This window comes from Jaculus jaculus, unplaced genomic scaffold (assembly GCF_020740685.1).
Source record: "Jaculus jaculus isolate mJacJac1 unplaced genomic scaffold, mJacJac1.mat.Y.cur uX1, whole genome shotgun sequence".
Lineage (NCBI taxonomy): Eukaryota > Metazoa > Chordata > Mammalia > Rodentia > Dipodidae > Jaculus > Jaculus jaculus.
In genome coordinates this window covers 386,836-407,868 of record NW_025423518.1, presented here as the reverse complement: position 1 = coordinate 407,868, position 21,033 = coordinate 386,836, and the positions used below count along the sequence as shown (strand labels likewise).

General features: G+C 56.2%; 1 protein-coding gene across 1 annotated transcript in view; it reads left to right on the top strand.

Annotated features, from left to right (window-relative positions):
• The window catches only part of Arsl (arylsulfatase L), a 29,034-nt gene extending 12,822 nt beyond the window's left edge, over positions 1 to 16,212 (top strand). Inside the window, exons 6-12 of the mRNA XM_045141445.1 lie at positions 208 to 330; positions 2,341 to 2,803; positions 3,767 to 3,903; positions 4,669 to 4,803; positions 8,838 to 9,000; positions 9,800 to 9,921; positions 15,611 to 16,212. Of these exons, the coding sequence (XP_044997380.1) occupies positions 208 to 330; positions 2,341 to 2,803; positions 3,767 to 3,903; positions 4,669 to 4,803; positions 8,838 to 9,000; positions 9,800 to 9,921; positions 15,611 to 15,993 (1,526 nt within the window). The 3' untranslated portion in view covers positions 15,994 to 16,212. The remainder of the gene's footprint in view (positions 1 to 207; positions 331 to 2,340; positions 2,804 to 3,766; positions 3,904 to 4,668; positions 4,804 to 8,837; positions 9,001 to 9,799; positions 9,922 to 15,610) is intronic.
• Positions 16,213 to 21,033: the final 4,821 nt, after the last annotated feature.

Below are 21,033 nucleotides of genomic sequence, written 5' to 3'. Positions count from 1 at the left end.
GAAGGCTGACAGGAAGGGGCGGGGCCTGCGCAACCTCGCGGGTGATTGGCAGCAGAGAGGAAGGCAGACAGGAAGGGGCGGGGCCTCCGCCCGCTCCCGGGTGACCGGCGGCGAGGGTGGTGGCAGACAGGAAGGGGCGGGTCGCCGGGTGATTGACGGCGGGCGGTGGAGTGACGGCCCCTCCCCCTCCCCGGTGTCGGCGGGCAGGCATGACGTCGTCGAACGGCCAGCGGGTGCTGCAGTGGGCGGCGGGCTCGGGCGGCCTCCCCGCGCGCGAGATCACCTTCGCCCGCCTGCTCGCCCGCCGCGGGTACGCCACGGGACTCGTCGGTGAGTGCGCCCCGCCCCGGGTTCGAATCCCGCCCCCGCCAGTCCCCGGGCGGGACCGCGTGCGAATCCTGCCACGCCCTGCTCGGGAGGGGGGGGGGTCCGCGGGATGGGTCGCTAGGGAACGGTATTATGGGATGTTGTGTCTCTAGGACACGGTATTATGGGATGTGTCTCCGGGTCAGGGCATTATGGGATGTCAGTATCACTGCAGGCTATTATGGGATGTGTCTCTAAGAAAGGCTATTATGGGATGTGTGTCTAAGAAAGTATATTATGGGATGTGTCTCTAAGAAAGGCTATTATGGGATGTGTCTCTAAGAAGGGATATTATGGGATGTGTCTCTAAGGAAGGCTATTATGGGATGTGTCTCTAAGAAAGGCTATTATGGGATGTGTCTCTAAGAAAGCCTATTATGGGATGTGTCAGTCGCAGGATAGGGTATTATGGGATGTGTCTCTAGGACAGGGCATTATGGGATAGGTCTCTGGGACAGGACATTATGGGATGTGTCTCTAGGACAGGGTATTATGGGATAGATCTCTGGGACAGGACATTATGGGATGTCAGCTAGAGGACAGGGCATTATGGGATGTGTCTGTCTCAGGGCAGGGCATTATGGGATGTCAGTATCACTGCAGGCTATTATGGGATGTGTCTCTAAGAAAGGCTATGATGGGATGTGTCGGTCGAAGGATAGGGTATTATGGGATGTGTCTCTAGGACAGGGCATTATGGGATAGGTCTCTGGGACAGGACATTATGGGATGTCAGCTAGAGGACAGGGCATTATGGGATGTGTCTGTCTCAGGGCAGGGCATTATGGGATGTCAGTATCACTGCAGGCTATTATGGGATGTGTCTCTAAGAAAGGCTATTATGGGATGTGTCAGTCGCAGGATAGGGTATTATGGGATGTGTCTCAAGGACAGGGCATTATGGGATAGATCTCTAGGACAGGACATTATGGGATGTGTCACTAGGACAGGGTATTATGGGATGTGTCTCTAGGACAGGGTATTATGGGGTGTGTCTCTAGGACAAGGTATTATGGGATGTGTCTCTAGGACAGGGTATTATGGGATGGAGGATTCACAGGACAGGGTATTATGGGATAGACGATTCCCAGGACAGGGTATTATGGGGTGTGTCTCTAGGACAAGGTATTATGGGATGTGTCTGTAGGACAGGGTATTATGGGATTTGTCTCTAGGACAGGGTATTATGGGGTGTGTCTCTAGGACAGGGTATTATGGGGTGTATGTCTACGGCAGGGTATTATGGGATGTTTATGTAGTACAGGTTATTATGAGATGTGTCTCTAGAGCAGGGTATTATGGGATGTCTGTCTGGAAACAGGTATTATGGGATGTGTCTCTAGGACAGGGTATTATGGGGTGTATCTCTAGGATGGTGTATTATGGGATGTTTCTGTAGGACAGGGTATTATGAGATGTGTCTCTAGAACAGGGCATTATGGGATGTCTGTCTGAAAACAGGTCATTATAGGAGGTGTCTGTAGGACAGATTACTATGGGATGTTTTCGTAGGACATGGTATTATGGGATGTGTCTCCAGGAGAGGGTATTATATATAGGGTGTATCTCTAGGAAGGTGTATTATGGGATGTTTCCGTAGGACAGGTCATTATTATGCGACGTGAATCTAGAACAGGGAATTGTGGGACGTCTATTATGGGATGTCTCCGTCCCAGGACCAGGTAGCGCGTGACGTATCCCTAGGACAGGGCATTATGGGATGCGTGTGCCCCAGGCCAAGGAATCATGGGATGTCTCCCCCCCCACCCCACCCCCCGGGGACAGCATATTATGGGATGTGTGACTGTCTCGGGACCGCCTGTCACGGGGACGCATCTCCACGGCGGGATATTATGGGATGCCAGGGTACCATGGGTTGATCGGCAGGAGCGCTCCTTCCCCCTCCCCCCCCCACCCGACACCCCCAAACACCCCCCACCCCGCACGCGCCACCCCCCCCACCCACCCCCGCAGGCAAGTGGCACCTGGGCCTGAACTGCGAGCGCCACGACGACCACTGCCACCACCCGCGCAGCCACGGCTTCGCGTCCTTCTACGGCATGCCGCTCTCCATGATGGCCGACTGCGCGCCCGACGACGGCGGCGGCGGCGGCGGCCCGTCCCGCGGGACCTCCGAGAAGCGGGAGGCGCTGCGGGGGCGCCTCCGGCTCGGGGCGCAGGCGGCGGCCCTGGCGCTGCTCACCGCCGCCGCCGCCCGCCTGGCGCGCGTCCTCCCCGCCCCCGCCCGGCGACCGTGGCTGGCCGCCGCCCTCGCGGCCGCCGCCGCCGCCATGGCCGCCGCCTCGCTCTACGTGGGCGACTTCATCCGCCGCGCCGACTGCATCGTCATGCGGGACCGCGACGTCGTCGAGCAGCCCGCCGACCTCGACGCCCTCAATGCCCGCTTCCTGCGCGAGGTCCGCGCCTTCCTCGCCAGGTGCCCGGGCGGGGGGAGGGGCCGGAAGTGACGTCACGGGCAGGAAGTGACGTCGGCCGCCTTTATTTATTTTTTTTTTTTCCGTTTTCTTTCCCCCCCACCCCCCACCGTACTTGTTTCTCTCCCGCGAGGGTCCGACCGGCGCGCGCGACTCGAACTCAGGGCCCCGGCCGCGCCCGAGACCGCTACGAGCCGTGTGGCTCTCTCGCTTGTCTGCGGAGCCAGTTTATCATGTTTTATTTATTTTGATTAAATAATTATTAATTTATTTATTTAGACGTAGCGTTATCTTCATGTATGTTTTTTTTTTCGAATTTTTGTTACCGTTTTCCATGACTGTAGGAAACATCCCACGTTAATTCCCTCCTCGCCCCCGACATTTTCCTTTTTTTTTTTTATTTTCAAATTATATCTTTACATTTATTTACTTGTTTTTCATATTTTTATTGGCATCTCACCGTGATTATAAAAAACGTGCCGTGTTAATTCCCTCCTCGCCCCCCACATTCTCCTTTTCCTTCTTTTCAACTTATCTTCTCAATTATTTATTTATTTATTTGCTTTGAGGTAGAGTGTCTTTTTATTTATTTATTTTCATTTGTTTTTTTTCTTCACAAATTACCTATTTTATTTTCTTATAATTTTTTTTCCCCAGACTCTTATCACCGTTTCCCTTGGTCGTAATAAACATCCCACGTTATTTCCCGCCCTCCCCCCGCAACTTCCGCCTTTTCGCCTCTTTCGTTTTTATTTTTTTTTCCCTCCACAAATTGTCTTTTTGTTTATTTATTTTTGTTATCTTCTTTCGGATTCTCGTTACCGTCCCGTGTTATTTCCTTCCTCCCCCCCCCCTCGCTTTCACAATTTTTTCTTACTTCTCAAACGACCTCGATCTAAACGGACCGTGCGCCCCTCCCCCATCTCACACCTCGCCCCTCCCCCCCCCTCCCCTCCCCCCACCAGGCACAGGTCGGACCCCTTCCTGCTGCTGGCCTCCTTCTACCACGTGCACGCGCCCCTCGTCACCGACCCGCCCTTCCGCGGGTCCAGCGCCCACGGCCCCTACGGCGACAACGTGCAGGAGCTCGACTGGATGGTGGGTGAGTGGCCGCCGGGGGTGGGGGGGGCGCCCCTCCCCCACCACCATGGACCCTGCGCCCCTCCCCCACCCAACGAAGCCCCCGCCCCTCCCCCATGCGGCCTCCGCCCCTCCCCCGAGTGGACCCGGCCCCTCCCCCACCCCCCGCCAAGACTGCGCAGCCCCTCACCGCCGCGCGGCGTGCAGCCCTCCCCGACGCCCATGAAACGTCCGCCCATCCCCCGCCCCAACAAGGCCGCCGCCCCTCCCCCACTCTCCTCTGCCACCCCCACAAGGCCTCCACCCATCCCGGACGCCCCCTCCGCCCCTCGCCCAGCCCCACAAAGCCTCCGCCGCAGCCCCGCGCTCCTCCGCCACCCCCACGAATACTCCACCCCTCCCCCACATGGCCTCCACCCCTCCCCCACCCCCTCGAAGCCTCCGCCCCTCCCCCGCGTGGCCTCCACCACCCCCACGAATCCTCCACCCCACCCCCAAACGGCCTCCAGCCCTCCCCCACCCCCACGAAGCCTTCGCCCCTCCCCCGCGTGGCCTCCGCCACCCCCACGAATCCTCCGCCCCTCCCCCACACGGCCTCCGGCCCTCCCCCGCACTCCTCGGCCACCCCCACGAAGCCCCCGCCCCTCCCCTGCGTGGCCTCCACCCCTCCCCACCCCCGCGCCGCCTCCGCACCTCCCCCACCTGTCCTCCGCCCCTCCCCCACGTCCGCAAACCCTCCGCCCCTCCCCCACTCCGCGACCCGCCCCTCCCCCACCCCCCCGCGCAGGCCAGGTCATGGAGGCTCTGGAGCGCGAGGGCCTCGCCAACGGCACGCTCGTCTACTTCACCTCCGACAACGGCGGCTCCCTCGAGGCCCGCGCGGGCGGCGCGCAGTACGGCGGCTGGAACGGCCCCTATAGAGGTGAACGGCGCGGTGGGCGGGCATTTCCGGCTTCCGGGGCGTCGGTGCTTCCTGTCGCCGTGGTGACGCCTCCGGTTGCCGTGGTGACGCTTCCCGTACCCCCCCGGTGGGCCCCTACTTCCGGTTTCCCGGAAGCGCGCTGCCTCGAGCGCGTCGGGCGCACTCTGGGAGGCACTTCCGGTTTCGTCAAGGCGACACTTCCTAGGACGCAGCTTCCTGCCCCCGGGGTGCCACTTCCTGTCCACTTGGAATTCCACTTCCGGTTTCTGGAAATGACACTTCCTGGAGCGCCACATGTGTCCCTAAGTTGCACTTCCTGTTTCTTGAAACTCTTCCTGAAGCTCACATCCTGCTCCTGGGGTGCCACTTCCTGTCCCCTGGGATTCCACTTCCGGTTTCTTGAAATAACGCTTCCTGGAGCACCCCATTCTGTCCCTAAGTTGCAATTTCTCTTTCTTGGAACACTTCCTGAAGCTCACATCCTGCTCCTGGGGTGCCACTTCCTGTCCCCTGGGATTCCACTTCCGGTTTCTTGAGATGACGCTTCCTGGAGCACCCCATTCTGTCCCTAAGTTGCACTTCCTGTTTCTTGAAACACTTCCTGAAGCTCACATCCTGCTACTTGGCAGCCACTTCCTGTCCCCTCGGATTCCACTTCCGGTTTCTTGAAATGACGCTTCCTGGAGCACCCCATTTTTTCTCTAGGTTGCACTTCCTGTTTCTTGAAACAACTTCCTGAAGCTCACATCCTGCCACTCGGCAGCCACTTCCTGTCCCCTGGGATTCCACTTCCGGTTTCCTGAAATAACGCTTCCTGGAGCCCCCCATTCTGTCCCTAAGTTGCACTTCCTGTTTCTTGAAACACTTCCTGAAGCTCACATCCTGCTACTCGGCAGCCACTTCCTGTCCCCTGGGATTCCACTTCCGGTTTCTTGAAATGACGCTTCCTGGAGCACCCCATTTTTTCTCTAAGTTGCACTTCCTGTTTCTTGAAACAACTTCCTGAACCTCACATCCTGCTACTCGGCAGCCACTTCCTGTCCCCTCGGATTCCACTTCCGGTTTCTTGAAATGACGCTTCCTGGAGCCCCCCATTCTGTCCCTAAGCTGCACTTCCTGTTTCTTGAAATGACGCTGCCTGGCGCACCACATCCTGCCCTTGAGGTGCCACTTCCTGTCCGCTTAGATTCCACTTCCGGTTTCTGGAGATGACGCTTCCTGGAGCACCCCATTCTGTCCCTACGTTGCACTTCCTGTTTCTTGAAACACTTCCTGAAGCTCACATCCTGCCACTCGGCAGCCACTTCCTGTCCCCTCGGATTCCACTTCCGGTTTCTTGAAATAACGCTTCCTGGAGCACCCCATTCTGTCCCTACGTAGCACTTCCTGTTTCTTGAAACAACTTTCTGAACCTCACATCCTGCTACTCGGCAGCCACTTCCTGTCCCCTCGGATTCCACTTCCGGTTTCTTGAAATGACGCTTCCTGGAGCACCCCATTCTGTCCCTAAGTTGCACTTCCTGTTTCTTGAAATGACGCTGCCTGGCGCACCACATCCTGACCTTGAGGTGCCACTTCCTGTCTGCTTGGATTCCACTTCCGGTTTCTGGACATGACACTTCCTGGAGCACCTCATGTGTCCCTAAGTTGCACTTCCTGTTTCTTGAAACACTTCCTGAAGCTCACATCCTGCTCCTGGGGTGCCACTTCCTGTCCCCTGGGATTCCACTTCCGGTTTCTTGAAATGACGCTTCCTGGAGCACCCCATTTTTTCTCTAAGTTGCACTTCCTGTTTCTTGAAACACTTCCTGAAGCTCACATCCTGCTCCTGGGGTGCCACTTCCTGTCCCCTCGGATTCCACTTCCGGTTTCTTGAAATAACGCTTCCTGGAGCACCGCATTCTGTCCCTAAGTTGCACTTCCTGTTTCTTGAAGCTCTTCCTGAAGCTCACATCCTGCTCCTGGGGTGCCACTTCCTGTCCCCTGGGATTCCACTTCCGGTTTCCTGAAATAACGCTTCCTGGAGCACCCCATTCTGTCCCTAAGTTGCACTTCCTGTTTCTTGCAACACTTCCTGAAGCTCACATCCTGCCACTCGGCAGCCACTTCCTGTCCCCTCGGATTCCACTTCCGGTTTCTTGAAATGACGCTTCCTGGAGCACCCCATTTTTTCTCTAGGTTGCACTTCCTGTTTCTTGAAACAACTTTCTGAACCTCATATCCTGCTACTCGGCAGCCACTTCCTGTCCCCTGGGATTCCACTTCCGGTTACTTGAAATGACACTTCCTGGAGCCCCCCATTCTGTCCCTAAGCTGCACTTCCTGTTTCTTGAAATGACGCTGCCTGGCGCACCACATCCTGCCCTTGAGGTGCCACTTCCTGTCCCCTGGGATTCCACTTCCGGTTTCTGGAGATGACGCTTCCTGGAGCACCCCATTGTGTCCCTAAGTTGCACTTCCTGTTTCTTGAAACAACACTTCCTGAAGCTCACATCCTGCCACTCGGCAGCCACTTCCTGTCCCCTCGGATTCCACTTCCTGTTTCTTGAAATGACGCTTCTTCAGGCTCCACCTTCTGTCCCTGAGTCGCACTTCCTGTTTCTTAAACCAAACTTCCTGGAGCACAATTTCTGGCCCCCGGCCACTTCCTGTCCCCTCAAATTTTGCTTCCTGTTTCTTGAAGAGACTTCCCGGAGCACCCCACTCTGTTCCCTAGTTACACTTCCTGTTTCTTGAAACAGCACTTCCGGAGGCACCGATTCCGAGCCCGTGGGGTTCCGCTTCCTGTCTCTGGGTTTTACTTCCGGTTTCTTGAAAAAACAGTACCTGGATCAGCACATCAGGCCGCTGGGCGGCCACTTCCGGTCCCCGGGTTTCCACTTCCTGTCTCTTAAGTCCGCGCTTCCTGGAGACCCGAACCCGGCCATTAGGATGCCACACCTGTTTCCTAGAGTTGTCACTTCCTGTCACTTCCTGTTTCCTGGATGTGTTAAACCCGCCCTTCCTGTTTCCTGACTTGGAGTTGGGTGTGCTCTACACTTCCTGTTTCCTTGAGGCGTGACCCCCACCCCCACTAGCTTCCCGTTTCCCACTTTGTGATCTTCCATACTTCCTGTTTCCGGGCTGGGATGTATTGGTGATCCGCACTTCCTGCTTCCCCGATGCGCGTGAACCTCGGCACTTCCTGTCCCTGGCTTCCTGCTTCCTGTCTCTGTGAGCCTCGTTTCCGGGAAGAGTGCATCCTGCACTTTGGAGGCCAGGAGCGTGGCTGCCAGGTGGTCCTGAAACTGGCCGCCGCCCACTTCCGGCCTTTAGTGACGTCACTTCCTGTTCCCGGGATAGAGGGCGGGCCGCCCAGCTCAGGGCCCCTCACACTTCCTGTCGGCCATGGCGTCACTTCCTGTTCCCTCCACGGCCACCTGCCGCCATCCCTGGTTAAGGCAGGCACCCGTTGTCCTGGACTAGGTCCCGCCCTCCACTTCCGGTCACCGATGACGTCACTTCCTGTTCCCTCCACTGCCGCCCTGCCCCCATCCCTCCTTTGGTGGGCACCCGTTTTCCCGGACTAGGTCCCGCCCCCACTTCCTTTAACCGATGACGTCACTTCCTGTTCCCTCTACGTCCGCCCTGCCCCCATCCTTCATTTGGTGGGCGCCCGTTGCCCCGGACTAGGTCCCGCCCTACACTTCCGGTCACCGATGACGTCACTTCCTGTTCCCTCCCTGGCCGCCCGCCGCCATCCCTGGTCATGATGGACTCCCCACTGCCCGGGATTAGGTCCCGCCCCTCACTTCCGGTCACCGATGACGTCACTTCCTGTTCCCTTCCCCGGCCGCCTGCCGCCATCCCTGGTCATGGCGGACTCCCCGCCGCCCGGGATCAGGCCCCGCCCCCTCACTTCCGGTCACCGGTGACGTCACTTCCTGTTCCCTCCCCGGCCGCCCTGCCCCCATCCCTGGTCATGGCGGGCTCCCCGTCGCCCCGGATCAGGCCCCGCCCCCTGACTTCCGGCCCCTCCCTCCCCCTCCCGACAGGCGGCAAAGGCATGGCGGGCTGGGAGGGCGGCATCCGCGTGCCGGGCATCTTCCGGTGGCCCGGGGTGCTGCCCGCGGGGCGCGTGTCGGACGAGCCCACCAGCCTCATGGACGTCTTCCCCACCGTCGCGCTGCTCGGCGGGGCGCCGCTGCCCGAGGACAGGTGGGCGCGGGCGGGGGGTCGGGGCGGGCCCGCCCTCCCACTGGCACCGTCGCCATGGCGATCTCCGACGGCCGCCGTCTCCTCCCCGCCATCCCCCCTCCCCCGCCCCGCGCCCGCCGTCGTCCTGCTGCGGGCCCGCCCTCTTCTCCACCCCCATGCCCCCCCACCGCTTCGTCGCCATGGCGATCTCCTCCAATGGCCGCCGCGTCCCCCCACGACCCCTCCCCCCACCCGTGCCCGCCATTCGGCCGCCGAGGTCCCGCCCTCTTCTCAACCCGCCCGAGCCCTCCCCCGCAGCTCGGTCGCCATGGCGATCTCCTCCAAAGGCCGCCGCCTCCTCCCCTCGCCCCCCCCACCGTCCCCCTGGCACCATCGCCATGGCGATCCCCTCCAATGGCCGCCGTCTCCCCCCTACAGCCCTCCCCCACCCCGTGCCCGCAAAACCCCTGCCGGTAACCCGCCCTCTTCACCCTCCCTTCCCACCCCCCGCTCCGTCGCCATGGCGATCCCCAATGGCCGCCGTCTCCTCCCCGCCCCCCTCCACCCACACCGTGCCCGCCATTCGCCCGTCTGGGACCCGCGCTCTCCTCCCCTCCCCCCCCCGCACCGTCGCCATGGCGATCTGCAATGGCCGCCCTCTCTCCCCTACACCCCTCCCCCACCCCGAGCCCGCCGTCCGCCTGCCGGGGACCCGCCCTCTTCTCCACCCACCCCTCTGACCCCGTGGCACCGTCGCCGTGGCGATCTCAAAACGGCCACCGTCTCTCCTCCCCCGCCCCCCCCCCACCGTGCCCGCCAGGGTGATCGACGGGCGGGACCTGATGCCGCTGCTGCGCGGGGAGACGGAGCGCTCGGCCCACGACGTGCTGCTGCACTACTGCCAGCTGTTCCTGCACGCCGCCCGCTACGCCGACCGCGAACGTGAGTCGCCCGCGGCAACGCGCGCGCGCCGCCCGGCCCCTCCCTCATGCAGGCGACACGCCCCGCTTCCTGTTTCCCGGGTGACTGATCTTCCGCTCTTCCTATTTCCCGGGTGGCTGATCTCCACTTCCTGTTTCCTGTGTGCCTGATCTATACTTCCTGTTTCCCAGGTGGCTGATCTTCCGCACTTTATGTTTCCTGTGTGCCTGATCTTCACTTCCTGTTTCCCAGGTGGCTGATCTTCTGCACTTCCTGTTTCCTGTGTGCCTGATCTTCACTTCCTATTTCCTGTGTGCCTGATCTTCACTTCCTGTTTCCCAGGTGGCTGATCTTCACTTCCTGTTTCCCAGGTGACTGATCTTCCACACTTCCTGATTCCCGGGTGCCTGATCTTCTGCACTTTCTGTTTCCTGTGTGCCTGATCTTCACTTCCTGTTTCCCAGGTGGCTGATCTTCACTTCCTGTTTCCCAGGTGGCTGATCTTCACTTCCTGTTTCCCAGGTGGCTGATCTTCCGCACTTTCTGTTTCCTGTGTGCCTGATCTTCACTTCCTGTTTCCTGGGTGACTGATCTTCCACACTTCCTGATTCCCAGGTGGCTGATCTTCCACTTTCTGTTTCCTGTGTGCCTGATCTTCACTTCCTGTTTCCCGGGTGACTGATCTTCCGCACTTCCTGTTTCCCGGGTGACTGATATTCCGCACTTCCTGTTTCCTGGGTGACTGATATTCCGCACTTCCTGTTTCCTGTGTGACTGATCTTCCGCACGTCCTGATTCCCGGGTGCCTGATCTTCCGCACTTCCTGTTTCCTGTGTGCCTGATCTTCACTTCCTGTTTCCTGGGTGACTGATCTTCACTTTCTGTTTTCTGTGTGCCTGATCTTCCGCACTTCCTGTTTCCCGGGTGACTGATATTCCGCACTTCCTGTTTCCTGGGTGACTGATATTCACTTTCTGTTTTCTGTGTGCCTGATCTTCCGCACTTCCTGTTCCCCGGGTGACTGATATTCCACACTTCCTGTTTCCTGGGTGCCTGATCTTCCGCACTTCCTGTTTCCTGCAAGCACGGTGGAGAATCTCTTCACTTCCCGGAAGTGTCTTAACCCACTTCCCGTCCTCTGGAAGTCAGATCCACCGCACTTCCCTTCTTCCACAACTGTGATCTGCACCACTTCCTGTTTCCTGCCTCGGAAATGCTGAGGCTGCACACTTCCTGTTTCCCAGTCGCATGTGTTATCCTTCATGTTTCCTGTTTCCGTCACGCATGCTCTCCAAACTTCCTGTTATCTGGAGTTATGATCTTCCCCACTTCCTTTGTCCCGGGTGTGGGGTCTTCCACACTTCCTGTTTTCCAGTCACCCGCACTTCCGGTTTCTGGAATGTGATCAGCCTGAATTCTTGTCCTGGATTGGAAGTGTTGGTGCTACCCGCTTCCTGTTTCCTGGGTGCGTGAACCCCACCCTTCCTGTTTCCTGGCTGGGAGTTAGAGATGCTCTACACTTCCTGTTTCCTGCCTCGGAAATACTGAGGCTGCACACTTCCTGTTTCCCAGATGCATACATTATCCTACATGTTTCCTGTTTCCTGCATTAGAGGTTCCCGCACTTCCCGTTTCCTGACTGGTAGATGGGGATAATCCACACTTCCTGTTTCCTGGAGTTATGATCTTCCTCTCTTCCTGTGCCCCGGGTGTGTGATCTTCCGCACTTCCTGCTCTCTGGTCATGCACACTTCCTGTTCCCGGAATGTGATCTGCCTGACTTCCTGTTTCCTGGGTTGTAAATATTGATGCTGGACACTTCCTGTTTCCTGGATGCAGGCAGGCATTATTTTACCTTTTTTCTGTTTCCTGGATGTGTGGAGCCTGCACTTCCGGTTTCCTGGCTTGGAGTTAGAGATTCACTACACTTCCTGTTTCCTTGAGACGTAACCCCACAAACTTCCTGTTTCACACATTGTGATCTTCCATACTTCCTGTTTCCTGGCTGGGATGTATTGATGATCCACACTTCCTGCTTCCCGGCTGCATGTGATCCTCGGCACTTCCTGTTTCCTGGATACATGACCTCTTCCCTTGTTCCTGTTTCCTACCTGGAGGATAATAACCCTCACTTCCTGTTTTCCAGCTGGATGATATTCTCCACTTCCTGTTTCCTGGTCCTCTGATATTCCACACTTCCTGTTTCCCGGAGACATGATAACGATCTTCTGCACTTCCTGTTGCCCGGCTCTGTGATCTTCTGCACTTCCTGCTGCCTGGGTGCGTGAGCTATACTTCCTGTTTCCTGTTCACGTGATCATCCGTACTTCCTGTTTCCTGCTTCCTGGTCATAGTGTTATCCTTGCTTCCTTTTTCCTAACTGCTTGATAGCCCACAATCTCTGCATGCAGGTGACATAACCTTCCTCACTTCCTGTTTCCACACTCTGTGATATATGTCACACTTCCTGTTTCCCAACCATGCCTTGTCTCACGCTTCCTGTTCCCTGGCTGCAAAATATTTCAACTTCCTGATCCCACACTGTGTAACATGTCACACCTCCTGTTTCCAGACTGAAATATTTCACGCTTCCCATCTCCACGCTGTGTAATATGTCACACACTTCCTGTTTCTCGGCCACCTGACCTCCCACACTTCCTGTTTCCAAAATGTAAAACATTTCCCACTTCCTGTTTCCACGCCCAATGATATATGTCCCACTTCCTGTTTCCGAACGTGCCATGTCTCATGCTTCCTGTTCCCTGGCCGTGAAATATTTCATGCTTCCTGTCTGTGCACTGTGAAATGTGTCACACACTTCCTGTTTCTCTGCTACCTGACCTCCCACACTTCCTGTCTCCAAAACGTGGAACATCTCCCACTTCCTGTTTCCACACCCTGTGATATATGTCCCACTTCCTGTTTCCGAACGTGCCACGTCTCACGCTTCCTGTTCCCTGGCTGTGAAATATTTCACACTTCCTGTCTGTGCACTGTGAAATGTGTCACACACTTCCTGTTTCTCTGCTACCTGACCTCCCACACTTCCTGTCTCCAAAACGTGAAACATTTCCCACTTCCTGTTTCCACACTCTGTGATATATGTCCCGCTTCCTGTTTCCTAACCGTGCCATGTCTCACGCTTCCTGCTCCCTGGCTGTGAAATATTTCACACTTTATGTGCACTGTGAAATGTGTCACACACTTCCTGTTCCTTGGCCACCTGACCTCCCACACTTCCTGTCTCCAAAACGTGAAACATTTCCCACTTCCTGTTTCCACGCCCCATGATATATGTCCCACTTCCTGTTTCCCAACCGTGCCATGTCTCACGCTTCCTGTTCCCTGGCTGTGATATATTTCACGCTTCCTGTCTGTGCACTGTGAAATGTGTCACACACTTCCTGTTTCTCTGCTACCTGACCTCCCACACTTCCTGTCTCCAAAACGTGAAACATTTCCCACTTCCTGTTTCCACGCCCTGTGATATATGTCCCGCTTCCTGTTTCCTAACTGTGCCATGTCTCATGCTTCCTGTTCCCTGGCTGTGAAATATTTCACTTTCTGTGCACTGTGAAATGTGTCACACACTTCCTGTTTCTCGGCCACCTGACCTCCCACACTTCCTGTCTCCAAAACGTGGAACATTTCCCACTTCCTGTTTCCACGCCCCAAGTGTCCCACTTCCTGTTTCCCAACCATGCCATGTCTCACGCTTCCTGTTCCCTGGCTGTGAAATATTACACGCTTCCCATCTCTGCACTGTGAAATGTGTCACACACTTCCTGTTTTGAAAACATGAAACATTTCCCACTATCTGTTTCCACGCCCTTTGATATGTGTCCCACTTCCTGTTTCCGAACATGCCATGTCTCACGCTTCCTGTTCCCTGGCCGTGAACAATTCCACACTCCCTGTCTCCAAAACGAGAAACACTTCTACTTCCGGCTTCCACACCCCATGACATATGTCCCACTTCCTGTTTCCCAACCGTGCCATGTCTCACACTTCCTGTTCCCTGCCCGTGAAATACCTCATGCTTCCCATCTGTGCGCTGTGAAATGTGTCGCACACTTCCTGTCTCCAAAAAGTGAAGCATTTCCCGCTTCCTGTTTCCTAACTGTGCCATGTCTCACACTTCCTGTTTCCTGGCTGTGAACAATTCCACACTCTCTGTCTCCAAAACGTGAAACATTTCCCACTTCCTGTCTCCAAAATGTGAAACATTTCCCACTTCCTGTCTCCAAAACGAGAAACATTTCACACTTCCTGTCTCCAAAACGAGAAACATTTGCCACTTCCTGTTTCCATGCCCCGTGACATATGTCCCCCTTCCTGTTTCCCAAGTGTGCCATATCTCAGGCTTCCTGTTCCCTGCCCACGAAATACCTCACGCTTCCTGTCTCTTCACTGTGAAATGTGTCACACACTTCCTGTTTCTCGGCCACCTGACCTCCCACAGTTCCTGTCTCCGAAACGTGAAGCATTTCCCACTTCCTGTCTCCACGCCCTGTGATATGTGTCCCACTTCCTGTTTCCCAACCATGCCATGTCTCACACTTCCTGTTCCCTGGCCGTGAACAATTTCACACTTCCTGTCTCCAAAACGTGAATCATTTCCCACTTCCCGTCTCCACGCCCCGTGACATACGTCCCACTTCCTGTTTCCCAACCGCGCCCTGCTTCTTGCTTCCCGTTGCCTGCCCGCGAAATACCTCACGCTTCCCAGCTCTGCACTGTGAAATATGTCACACGCTTCCTGTCTCCAAAGCGTGAAACACCTCCCACTTCCTGTTTACACGCCCCGTGACATACGTCCCACTTCCTGTTTCCCAACCGCGCCATGACTCGCGCTTCCCGTTCCCTGCCCGTGAAATACCTCACGCTTCCCCGCTCTGCACTGTGAAATGTGTCACCCACTTCCTGTTCCTTGGCCACCTGACCCCCCACCCTTCCTGTCTCCAAAATGTGAAGCATTTCCCGCTTCCTGTCTCCACGCCCTGTGATATGTGTCCCACTTCCTGTTTCCGAACGTGCCATGTCTCACGCTTCCTGTTCCCTGGCTGTGAACAATTTCACACTTCCTGTCTCCAAAACGTGAAACATTTCCCACTTCCTGATTCCACACCCTGTGATATATGTCCCACTTCCTGTTTCCGAATGTGCCATGTCTCACGATTCCTGTTCCCTGGCCGTGAATTACCTCACACTTCCTGTCTGTGCACTGTGAAATGTGTCACACACTTCCTGTTCCTTGGCCACCTGACCCCCCCACGCTTCCTGTCTCCCAAACGTGAAGCATTTCCCGCTTCCTGTTTCCACACCCTGTGATATATGTCCCGCTTCCTGTTTCCCAACCGCGCCATGTCTCACGCTTCCCGTTCCCTGCCCGCGAAATACCTCACGCTTCCCCGCTCTGCACCGTGAAATGTGTCACACACTTCCTGTTTCTCGGCCACCTGACCCCCCCCACGCTTCCTGTCTCCAAAACGTGAAACGTTTCCCGCTTCCTGTTTCCCAACCGCGCCCCGCCCCTCGCTTCCCTCGCCCCGCCCGCGAGATCACCTCATGCTGCCCGTCGCCCCCGCGCCGCGAAATAAGTCACGCCTCCCTTCCCCCGGTTTCCCCCGTACTTCCCGCTCCCCGGCCGCCCCCTCCCCCCTCACTTCCCGTCCCTGACTTCCCGCCCCCGCCCCCTCCCCCGCCGCAGACGGGAAGCTGTGGAAGGTGCACTTCTCGACGCCGCTGCCCGAGCCGGCGGGCGCGGGCGCGTGCTACGGGCGGGCCGTGTGCCCGTGCCACGGCGACGGCGTGCGCGACCACCGCCCGCCGCTGCTCTTCGAGCTGACCTCCGACCCCGGCGAGCGGCGGCCCCTCCCGGCGCCCGGCGACGGCGCCCGCGGCGACGACCCGGCGGCGGCGGCGGCGCTGGAGGCGGTGGGCCGGGCGGTGCGCGGGCACCGGCTGACGCTGTCGCGGACGCTGACGCAGCAGCTGGGCTCCATCTACAACGTGTGGCGCCCGTGGCTGCAGCCCTGCTGCGGCCGCGCCTGCCGCTGCCGGGAGGGGGACGCGGGTTCGGGTCCCGCCTGAGGCGGGACGGGGACGTGGGTTCGAGTCCCGCCGTCCCCCGCGGGCGTCGCGGCGTCTCGGAAACGGGGGCCGTGGGTTCGAGTCCTGCCTCCTCGGGGGCGGTGGTGGTGGGGGGGGCGGGCTCTTTCGCTTTGATTGACAGGCTGGGATCTGTATGATTGACGGGACGCAGAGGGCGGGATCACTGGCGCTCGGGTGGGCTCTTTTTTTGGATGATGGACAGGGGCTGGGGGGGTGGGCTTTGCGCGGTTTGATTGGCTCTGGCGGTTTGATTGGCGGGAGGTGTGGGCGGGAGGCGGGTCTTATTTGACAAGCACACTGGACGTCGCCGGGCGCAGCGCTGACCACTGAGCAGCCCTTCTCCGGCACCCCACGGCCTCCCGGGGGGGGGGGGGGGTCGAGCAGCACCACTTCCGGTTTCCGTGTTGATTGACATGTGCCCCCGGCCAATCCTCAGCGAGCCGTGGCACCTGGGCCACGCCCCTTCCGGCGCGTGGCGCTTCCTGTTTGGGGAGTGATTGACAGGCCCTTGGGCCAACCGTGGATGTTCAATGACGGTTGGGTCCCGCCCCCTCCTCCCAGAGGCACTTCCTGTTTTCTTGTGGGGGTGACTGTTGGGGGTTCGTGGGAGGGGCCCTGGGCGTTGATGGACATCTGGGGGACACCCCGGCTCGGGGGGGCCTCTGGGAGGCTGCCGGTCCCCGACGTTGTGTTTGATTGGCAGCTCTGGAATACACTGTGCTTGCTGACGCGGTCCCATCCCATAATATGGTGGTGCTGGGAGACGCATCCCATCATGCCCTGCAGTTGAGGCGCATCCCACCATGCCCTGTTCCAGGGACAGTGGCATCCCATAATGCACTGCTGTGGAGATGCATCCCATAATGCACTCATGCATCCATCCCATAATACTGTCCTAGGAGACGCCTTCCCTAATACAGCGCTTTAGGTCACGGACATCCCATAATTCCCTGCCCTAGGAGATGCATCCCATAATACCTTCTCATAATTCCCGGTCCTAGGAGATGCATCCCATAATACCTTCTCCTAGGAGATGCATCCCAAAGCCTGGGTCACTCCCCTTCCCACAGGAGGCTCAAGATGCATCCCATAATACGCTGCGCTAGAAGAGACGCATCCCATAATATGGTGGTGCTAGGAGACGCATCCCATCATGCACTGTTGTAGAGCGACATCCCATAATACGCTGTTCTAGGACAGTTGCATCCCATAATGCACTGCTGTAGGGATGCATCCCATAATACACTGACGCATCAATCCCATAATACTCTGTCCTAGGAGACGCCTTCCCTAATGCAGCGCTCTAGGACTCGTACATCCCATAATTCCCGGTCCTAGGAGATGCATCCCATAATACCTTCTCCTAGGAGATGCATCCCATAATACCTTCTCCTAGGAGATGCATCCCAAAGCCTGGGTCACGCCCCCTTCCCACAGGAGGCTCAAGATGCATCCCATAATACGCTGTGCTAGACGAGACGCATCCCATAATATGGTGGTGCTGGGAGACGCATCCCATCATGCACTGCTGTAGAGCGACATCCCATAATAGGCTGTTCTAGGACAGTTGCATCCCATAATGCACTGCTGTAGGGATGCATCCCATAATGCACTGACGCATCAATCCCATAATACTCTGTCCTGGGAGACGCCTCCCCTAATACAGCGCTCTAGGACTCGTACATCCCATAATTCCCGGTGCTAGGAGATGCATCCCATAATACCTTCTCCTAGGAGATGCATCCCAAAGCCTGGGTCACTCCCCCTTCCCACAGGAAGCTCAAGATGTATCCCATAATACGCTGTGCTAGAAGAGACGCATCCCATAATATGGTGGTGCTAGGAGACGCATCCCATCATGCACTGCTGTAGAGCGACATCCCATAATATGGTGGTGTTGGGAGACACATCCCATCATGCCCTGCTGTAGAGATACATTGCATAATAAACTGACGCATCTATCCCATAATACTCTGTCCTAGGGGATGCATCCCATAATATGCTGGTGCTAGGAGACACATCCCATCATGCGCTGTGGTAGAGGTACATCCCATAATACGCTGTGCTAGGAGAGCTGCGTCCCATAATGCACTGCGGTAGAGATGCATCCCATAATACACTGCTCTGGAAGTATTCTATCCCATAATTGTCTGCTAGGAGACGCATTCCCAGGGCACACACATCCCATAATTCCTTCTCTTAGGAGATGCATCCCATAATACCCTGTCTTAAGAGATGCATGCCAAAACGTGGGTCACGCCCCCTTCCCACTGGAGGCTAAAGATGCATCCCATAATATGGTGCTAGAAGAGACGCATCCCATAATATGGTGGTGCTTGGAGATGCATCCCGTCATGCACTGCTGTAGAGATACATCCCATAATACGCTGATCTAGGACACTACATCCCATCATGCCCTGCTGTAGAGATGCATCCCATAATACTCTGTGCTAGAAGAGACGCATCCCATAATATGGTGGAGCTGGGAGACGCATCCCATCATGCACTGCTGTAGAGGTGCATCCCATAATACGCTGTTCTAGGACACTACATCCCATCATGCACTGCTGTGGAGATGCATCCCATAATACTCTGTGCTAGAAGAGACGCATCCCATAATATGGTGGTGTGGGGAGACGGATCCCATCATGCACTGCAGTAGAGGTGCATCCCATAATACGCTGTTCTAGGACACTACATCCCATCATGCCCTGCTGTAGAGCGACATCCCATAATACACTGCACTAGAAGAGACGCATCCCATAATATGGTGGTGCTGGGAGACGCATCCCATCATGCACTGCAGTAGAGGTGCATCCCATAATACGCTGATCTAGGACACTACATCCCATCATGCACTGCTGTGGAGATGCATCCCATAATACGCTGTGCTAGACGAGACGCATCCCATAATATGGTGGAGCTGGGAGATGCATCCCATCATGCACTGCTGTAGAGATGCATCCCATAATACTCTGTGCTAGAAGAGACGCATCCCATACTATGGTGGTGCTGGGAGACGCATCCCATCATGCACTGCTGTAGAGGTGTATCCCATAATACGCTGTTCTAGGACACTACATCCCATCATGCACTGCTGTAGAGATGCATCCCATAATACTCTGTGCTAGAAGAGACGCATCCCATACTATGGTGGAGCTGGGAGATGCATCCCGTCATGCACTGCTGTAGAGGTACATCCCATAATACGCTGATCTAGGACACTACATCCCATCATGCACTGCTGTAGACTGACATCCCATAATACGCTGATCTAGGACACTACATCCCATCATGCACTGCTGTAGAGATGCATCCCATAATACTCTGTGCTAGAAGAGACGCATCCCATAATACGGTGGAGCTGGGAGATGCATCCCATCATGCACTGCTGTTTAGGTACATCCCATAATACGCTGATCTAGGACACTACATCCCATCATGCACTGCTGTAGAGATGCATCCCATAATACACTGTGCTAGAAGAGACGCATCCCATAATATGGTGGTGTTGGGAGACGCATCCCATCATGCACTGCAGTAGAGGTGCATCCCATAATACGCTGTTCTAGGACACTACATCCCATCATGCACTGCTGTAGAGATGCATCCCATAATACTCTGTGCTAGAAGAGACGCATCCCATAATACGGTGGTGCTGGGAGATGCATCCCATCATGCACTGCTGTAGAGGTGCATCCCATAATATGCTGTGCTAGAAGAGACGCATCCCATAATATGGTGGTGCTGGGAGATGCATCCCGTCATGCACTGCTGTAGAGCGACATCCCATAATACGCTGTGCTAGAAGAGACGCATCCCATAATATGGTGGAGCTGGGAGACGCATCCCATCATGCACTGCAGTAGAGGTGCATCCCATAATACACTGTGCTAGAAGAGACGCATCCCATAATATGGTGGTGCTGGGAGACGCATCCCATCATGCACTGCAGTAGAGGTGCATCCCATAATACGCTGTTCTAGGACACTACATCCCATCATGCACTGCTGTGGAGATGCATCCCATAATACACTGTGCTAGAAGAGACGCATCCCATAATATGGTGGTGCTAGGAGACGCATCCCATCATGCACTGCTGTAGCGATACATCCCATAATGCGCTGTTCTAGGACACAACATCCCATCATGCACTGCTGTAGAGATACATCCCATAATACTCTGTGCTACAAGAGACGCATCCCATAATAAGGTGGTGCTGGGAGATGCATCCCGTCATGCACTGCTGTAGAGGTGCATCCCATAATATGCTGTGCTAGAAGAGACGTATCCCATAATATGGTGGTGTTGGGAGACGCATCCCATCATGCACTGCTGTAGAGCGACATCCCATAATACGCTGCATCCCATAATACACTGACGCATCAATCCCATAATACTCTGTCCTAGTTGTCGCCTCCCCTAATACAGCGCTCTAGGACTCATACATCCCATAATTCCCTGCCCTAGGAGATGCATCCCATAATACCTTCTCCTAGGAGATGCATCCCAAAGCCTGGGTCACGCCGCCTTCCCACAGGAGGCTCAAGATGCATCCCATAATACGCTGTGCTAGAGGAGACGCATCCCATAATATGGTGGTGCTAGGAGACGCATCCCATCATGCACTGCTGTAGAGCGACATCCCATAATATGGTGGTGTTGGGAGACGCATCCCATCATGCCCTGCTGTAGAGATACATTGCATAATAAACTGACGCATCTATCCCATAATACTCTGTCCTAGGGGATGCATCCCATAATATGCTGGTGCTAGGAGACACATCCCATCATGCGCTGTGGTAGAGGTACATCCCATAATACGCTGTGCTAGGAGAGCTGCGTCCCACAATGCACTGCGGTAGAGATGCATCCCATAATACACCGCTCTGGAAGTATTCTATCCCATAATTGTCTGCTAGGAGACGCATTCCCAGGGCACACACATCCCATAATTCCTTCTCTTAGGAGATGCATCCCATAATACCCTGTCCTAAGAGATGCATGCCAAAACGTGGG